Source organism: Pelobates fuscus, chromosome 1, assembly GCF_036172605.1.
Source record: "Pelobates fuscus isolate aPelFus1 chromosome 1, aPelFus1.pri, whole genome shotgun sequence".
NCBI lineage: Eukaryota > Metazoa > Chordata > Amphibia > Anura > Pelobatidae > Pelobates > Pelobates fuscus.
In genome coordinates this window covers 82,052,655-82,060,371 of record NC_086317.1, presented here as the reverse complement: position 1 = coordinate 82,060,371, position 7,717 = coordinate 82,052,655, and the positions used below count along the sequence as shown (strand labels likewise).

The window sequence follows — 7,717 nt, the reverse complement described above, 5'->3', positions numbered from 1 at the left end:
GTTAGTAGCGGACACTGCAGGCTTGTCCGGGCTGTAGGTGTTTCGATCTGATATTGCTCCAGAAGCAGTGATTACAGTCGATTCTCCATTGGTTTGCCGGAGCACCCAGGATGGTGTCCGCACGGTTTAGTTGCTAAGCTCTGCCCCCCCCCCCCCCCCCCCCCTGCTTCAAAAACGTTTTAATAAGTTCATGCTTTTTTCCCCATCTAAATATTATATTATTACTTTCTAAAGTTAAAAACATAGAATAAGTTTATGTTTTGTGTGTGGACCGCTGAAAGACTTGAAAGTCTTGTGCACTTCTAGTTCTTTGTATTTTTTTTTTTCTTTTTTTCTTTTAAGAAACTATAGTGCCAGGAAAACAAACTCTTTTTCCTGGCACTATAGCTTCCTCCCGCCCTCGCCTTGCTGTAGTCCTTTATGTGTGATGATTGTGTCCTCTTTTTCCACTGTACATAAAGTGCAGATTTAAATAGAAATTGGCACTTTTATAAATTAACCTTGTTACAGCCCCTGGCTGTCATACACCGGTCCAGTTACATCCTGGTTTGGTTAGCTCATTGGAGCTAAACTCAAGATGCAGCAATTGTCCAGAGCACATGCCTTGCAAAGACTTGTCATTGAGCTGCATTGGATAGTCTGTGATTGGACAAACACAAAGTCTGGGCGGGGTAAGAAGGGGAAGGCTTGCAAAGGCTGAAGACGAGATCTGCAGCTTTTGCAGGCAGTTTCCTGACATACTCACAATGGAAAAAATGCACAATTAAATAAGTACATGTTTTAACTGGGGTATATCAACTAAAAAGTTATTTATTTTGCGGGGCAGTAGACTGTTGCTTTACATTTTAATGCAAAAAAAAAAGAGAGAGAGAGAGGGAAATAAAATATATGAGGACAGATGTCCTTTTAGTAAGTATGACATATCCAAAAACATTAATTTAAGAAAGTTTAATATGGGTTAAACATTCCATTTGGCTTACCTTCATCTGCAAGATGTCTCCTTCGTGTGCAGGCCATGCTTTTAGCACCAGGCCAGTTCTGGTATCCAGCAGCACAATAAACCCAGAAGAAAATCCTGCCACAACACTGCGTCCATTTGGGCTAACAGCCAAGTATCGTATAAGCCCCACATTTGCGTAGCTTGCCAGCTTGAATTCATGCTACAGGACATGGAAGAAATACAAATATAAATAAGCAGTGGGATCCAAAAGTAATTATGCTTTCTGCAAACTCGAACAACAAGATTATCGGAGTTCCAAAACTTGCATAATGTATCTGGGAGAGAAGACAATTTTGCCTTGAATAGCTTTTCCTCTAGCATCTAGGGATGAGAATTAATTAGCACAGTAATGTTCTGAACGACAGGATGTGCTATGTTGGCAGTGATGGTGCAAAAGCTCAAAAGTGTTCGTTGCGACAGATTGCCTAATGACATTAAATTGTCTGAAGTGGTACCATGCATTACAAAATTTAGAGACAAAAATTTAAGCAGAGTTCATTTTGGTACCCTATGTTTAAAAACCACTCAGCTAGACATTATATTATATCTATATATACAAACATACACAAATTCCATAGCCCCAAAATGTATGTTGTGCTACAGCTACAGCACTTTCTAAGTAAGTAACGGAGTCCAGGCCAGGTCCTCAGTTTTTCACACCTCCTTGCCACACAGGTACCCCAATTCCATGGCCTTGATTAACTTTGCCCTGCAGAGAGTCACAGGAGTAAGCATTTCCCAAGTAAGTGAATTAATCTCACAAGAGGAGGCATTAGGTTGCTAGGATAGGACCTGCCAAAAATGGGGCACATTGACGTTGTGGCAGGCTTATGCAATGTATGATCATATACTGTAAACAAACCCCATTATTTGTCCCAAGGTGAGGTGTTAAAGAAACCCATAAACTTACATTTCTGCTGAAACAATTGTGGTTTAGTGAATGAGTAACTGCGCTGGACCTTGTACGTTTTACATTTTATATACACACACATATACATACATATATATATATATATATATATATATATATATATGTATATATACCATAGCACGATATGTATGTAGTGTCGCAAACTCCAGTTTAATGTCTACAATTCCACAAAGGAGCATACTCAGTAGACTTGGATCCTGATGAAAGTCCACAGATTGAAATGAAGCACAGATTTGTTTTGCTCTATACATTAAGTACCGTATATACTCGAGTATAAGCCGACCCGAATATAAGCCGAGGCCCCTAATTTTACCCCAAAAAACTGGGAAAACGTATTGACTCGAGTATAAGACTAGGGTGGGAAATGCAGCAGCTACTGGTAAATTTCTAAATAAAATTAGATCCTAAAAAAATTATATTAATTGAATATTTATTTACAGTGTGTGTGCGTATGAATGCAGTGTGTGCGTATGAATGCAGTGTGCGGATGAGTGCAGTGCGTGTATGAGTGCAGTGCATGAGTGCAGTGTGTGTGTGTATGAGTGCAGTGTGTGTGTGCAGTGCGTGTATGAGTGCAGTGCGTGTATGAGTGCAGTGTGTGCGTATGAGTGCAGTGTGTGTGTGTGTGTGTGTGTGTGTGTGTGAGTGCAGTGTGTGCGTATATATTAATTGAATATTTATTTTCAGTGTGTGTATATAATGAATGCAGTGTGTGTATGAGTGCAGTGTGTATGAGTGCAGTGTGTGTGTATGAGTGCAGTGTGTGCGTATGAGTGCAGTGTGTATGAGTGCAGTGTGTGTGTATGAGTGCAGTGTGTGTGTATGAGTGCAGTGTGTGTGTATGAGTGCAGTGTGTGTGTATGAGTGCAGTGTGTGTATGAATGCAGTGTGTGTATGAGTGCAGTGTGTGTATGAGTGCAGTGTGTGTATGAGTGCAGTGTGTGTATATGAATGAAGTGTGAGTGTGTGATGCAGTGTGTGTTTGTGTATGTGTTGGTGGGGGTGGGCATTTGATATATTATTATTTTTTTTTTATATTATTATTTTTTTTATTATTATTTATTATTTAATTATTATTATTATTATTATTTTTTTAATTATCTTTTATTTTTCGTCCCCCCTCCCTGCTTGCTAGCTGGCCAGGGAGGGGGGCTCCTTCCCTGGTGGTCCAGTGTCATTGGTAGTTCAGTGGGGGGAGAGGGGTGCTGGCAGAGCTGTACTTACCTTTCCTGCAGCTCCTGTCAGCTCTCTCCTCCTCCGCGCGGTCTGTGCAGCTCCCTCTGTCAGCTCCCAGTGTAAGTCTCGCGAGAGCCGCGGCTCTCGCGAGACTTACACTGGGAGCTGACCGAGGTGCTGAACGGACGGCGCGGAGGAGGAGAGAGCTGACAGGAGCTGCAGGAAAGGTAAGTACAGCTTTGCCAGCACCCCTCTCCCCCCAGTCTGTATTATGGCAATGCAAATTGCCATAATACAGACTCTGACTCGAGTATAAGCCGAGTTGGGGTTTTTAGCACAAAAAATGTGCTAAAAAACTCGGCTTATACTCGAGTATATACGGTAAGTCCATTGAGTGCTCTCCTTCATGGAGATATAGATCTATGTATTACCATGTAGTGGAAAGAATGATTGTGGAGAATCCTCTTTATTAACTCTAGTGCAGGAAATACAACATTTATGTGTACAATACCCTTTGGGTATTTAAATCAGACATGTTTCAGAATAATGTAGATTAATATAATGCATCTACACTGATCAGCCACAGCTATAAAACCACTGACAGGTGAAGTGAACAACATTTATTATATTGTTACAATGGCACCTGTCAAAGAGTGGAATATATGAGGCAGCAAGAGAACAGTCAGTTCTTGATTGTCATGTTTTGGAAGCAGGAAATATGGGCAAGCGAAAAGATATGAATGACATTGTCAAGGGCCAAATAGTGAAGGCTAGACGGGTCAGAGCATCTCTAGAATGGCAGTGTTCCCAGCATGCAGTGGTTAGTACTTGCCAAAAGTCGTGTAAAGAAGGACAACCGGTGAACCGGTGTCAGGGTGATGGAAGCTCGAAGCTGACTGATGCACATGAAGATTGAAGGCTAGCCTGTCTAGTTTGATTACACAGAAGAGCTACTGTACCACAAATTGCTAAAAAGCTTAAAGCTGGCCATAAGGTGTCAGAACACACAGTGCTATGCATTTAGGACTATGTAGCCGCAGACCAGTCAGAGTGCCCATGAGGACACCGGTCCACCGCTTAGAGCATCTTCAACAGGAAAGTAAGCGTAAAAAAAAGACCATGGAGCAATGGAAGAAGGTTGCCTGGTCTGATGAATCACGTTTTCTTTTAAATCAGGTGGATGGCCTGGTGTATGTGTGTCATTTACCAGGGGAAGAGATAGTAGCAGGATGCACTATGGGAAGTGTGTTATGCCCTGGGCAATGTTCTACTGAGAAACCTTGGGTCCTGGTATTCATGCAAATGTTACTTTAACAATTACCACCTACCAAGAGATTGTTGCAAGCTACGCACACCCCTTCATGGCAATGGTGTTCCCTGATGGCAATGGCCTCTTTCAGCAGGATAATGTACCTACCCTGCCCCACTGCAAAATTGTTCAGAAATGGTTGAGGGACATGCCAAAAAGATCAAGGTGTTCCTGACTGAGCATCTGTCAACAAATCCGATCCATGGAGGTCACACCTGAAAACTTGCAGGACTTAAAGGATCTGCTGATCATGTCTTGGAGCCAGATACAACAGGACACATTCAGAGATCTTGTGGTGTCCATGCCTCGACTCATCAGAGCTGTTTTGGCAGCACGAGGTGGACCTTCCCCATTATTAGGTAGGTGGTTTTAATGTTATGGCTAGTCAGTGTTTTTCACGAGTATTACTACACATTATAGACTCCTAAAATAGGTTGATAGGTACACGGTTATACAGGTTCCAATATTACTCTAGGTGCTATAGGTCTTAAAGGAGAACTGTTAAATCTCTACAAATTATACCATTGCAAAAAAAAAACATTGAAAATCACCTGTAACATCTGTCAAGCTTTTTTCATGAAATGTTTTGTACACTTATTGTAAGATACACAGAGCAGAGCTTCTAATAAGGACTGACATGGAGGTAAAACAGAGGCACCCAGTTATAGAAACAAGTGATGACTGATAATATAACTTTATTTTCAGCATTTCACAAAGCCATATTTGTTATATATTGAGATAAGTGAACAATCTTAAAAATACTCTATGTTCACTGTAAACCCAAAAAGAATGTACCGTATATACTCGAGTATAAGCCGAGTTTTTCAGCACATTTTTTGTGCTGAAAAACCCCAACTCGGCTTATACTCGAGTCAATAGTCTGTATTATGGCAATTTGCATTGCCATAATACAGACAGGGGCTGTGGGGGCTGTGAGAGAGCGTTACTTACCTCTCCTGCAGCTCCTGTCAGCTCTCTCCTCCTCCGCGACGTCCGTTCAGCACCTCGGTCAGCTCCCAGTGTAAATCTCGCGAGAGCCGCGGCTCTCGCGAGACTTACACTGTGAGCTGACAGAAGAGCTGCACGGACCGGCGGAGGAGGAGAGAGCTGACAGGAGCTGCAGGAAAGGTAAGTAACATCTCTGCAGCCCCCACAGCCCCCTCCTACACAGTGCCCATCCACTGGACCACCAGGGAAGGAGCCCCCCTCCCTGGCCAGCTAGCAAGCAGGGAGGGGGGACGAAACAAAAATAAATTAATAATAAAATAATAATAAAAAAAAAAAAATAACATTACAAATAATAAATAATAATAATAAAATATGAAAATAATTAAAAAAAATAATAAGTAAATAAAAAAAATAATGAAAAAAAAATAAAATAATGTAAAAAAAAATAATAAAATTGCCCCCCCAAGGCTCTGCAACACACACATACACACACACACACTGCACTCATACACACACACGCTGCATTCATACACACTGCACTCATACACACTGCACTCATACACACTGCACTCATACACACTGCACTCATACACACTGCACTCATACACACGCTGCACTCATACACACGCTGCACTCATACACACACACTGCACTCATACACACACACTGCACTCATACACACACACTGCACTCATACACACACACTGCACTCATACACACACACTGCACTCATACACACACACTGCATTCATACACACACACTGCATTCATACACACACACTGCATTCATACACACGCTGCATTCATACACACACACTGCATTCATACACACGCTGCATTCATTATATACACACACTGGAAATAAATATTCAATTAATATAATTTTTTTAGGATCTAATTTTATTTAGAAATTTACCAGTAGCTGCTGCATTTCCCACCCTAGTCTTATACTCGAGTCAATAAGTTTTCCCAGTTTTTTGGGGTAAAATTAGGGGCCTCGGCTTATATTCGGGTCGGCTTATACTCGAGTATATACGGTACTACATTTCCACTGACTGTTGACATTGTTTTAACATTTATATTCCACTTTCCTACTTATTCTTTTGACCTGTGTACTTTGAGTAAAATGATACCAGATATGTAGAATATGTTAAATCGCTTGGCTTATTCAAACATGTAATTAAAAATATTGAAATGTGCAGGATTTGAAAATGAATAGAAAAAAAAAACCTGCTTATTGGCAGGGAAAATGGGGCTGGCTTAAACAAATGAAACATTAACAGAACAATAAGGGAAAAGGAAAGAATTTCTAAGCATCCACATCCAAGAAATTTCAATAGGTTTTACCAATAAAGGTCCTATAATGTTGGCATCACGAAAATAAATGCACATTTAAAGCTCATCATATTTTGCAATACATTGCATCATACGAAATAAAGAAAGAAACAAAATGTCTCTATTGTGACAAAACTACATCCATGGTGCCTGTGGCAGATCCCCTCTTCATTCATTTGTGTGTTTCCCCTAGCTTTTCACGTATTATGCCCTGTTCAGGAGCGTTCATAGGAATGAAAGCCCTTAGTCTCCCGAACGGGGACCACCCTAGTGCCCCATTAGAATGTTCACACTAATTGATCAGAACGTTAGCACCTGCAACATAAGTGCGAAATCGCAAGGGAAGTAATTAATGAGTGCTCCCCTGGGTGGCAGCCATTTCGTATAGACGAACGCCGGGGGGGAGCATTCGTATCCAGATAGGAAACGCTTCCTTTGCCCGAGGTTCGCACAGGTGCCGCACGAACAGAGACCAGTCAGGAAATGCTCGATGTGAGGGTTCTGGAGGTTGACACTTTTGGGGCACTGGCCAGTTTGGCTGGCTTTCTGCGCCTGGGGGGACAAAGAGACTGGGCTTCCAGGTACAGAGGATCCTGGGATGAAGACCCCTGTTGTTGGCTGTGGTAGACTCCCTTGGTATGTGGGCGGGCTTTCTGTACCTGGGAGACAGAGACAAGGTCCCCTTTCCCGCGCACTGGCTCACAGGTACAGAAGATCCTGTGTAGAAACCCTGGTTGGATGGGTGGAAAACCCCTTGCACGGGGTTATGCATAAAAGCTGCGTGTGGTATAATAAAGTGTTGTTGTACCCTTCATCTAGTCTCGACTGATGTTTGGAGATGTGATTGCTGAAACAGCGGGATTTACTTGTATGCTGCACCTGGGTTCTTAGGGAATCAGCACCCAATCTGCAAGCGATAATCACTAAATAGCAGTTGGGGGGGGGGGGGGAGGGGTTGAGGGGAAAGGGGATGGATCCAAATGAACGGGAATACAAAATACGAACGTTTGTTACATCT

At 42.1% G+C, this 7,717-nt stretch overlaps 1 protein-coding gene across 1 annotated transcript in view; it reads right to left on the bottom strand.

Annotated features, from left to right (window-relative positions):
• Positions 1-938: 938 nt before the first annotated feature.
• WDR81 (WD repeat domain 81) overlaps positions 939-7,717 on the bottom strand; it is a 54,134-nt gene continuing 47,355 nt past the window's right edge. Inside the window, exon 10 of the mRNA XM_063443860.1 lies at positions 939-1,160. Coding sequence (XP_063299930.1) covers positions 939-1,160 — 222 coding nt within the window. The remainder of the gene's footprint in view (positions 1,161-7,717) is intronic.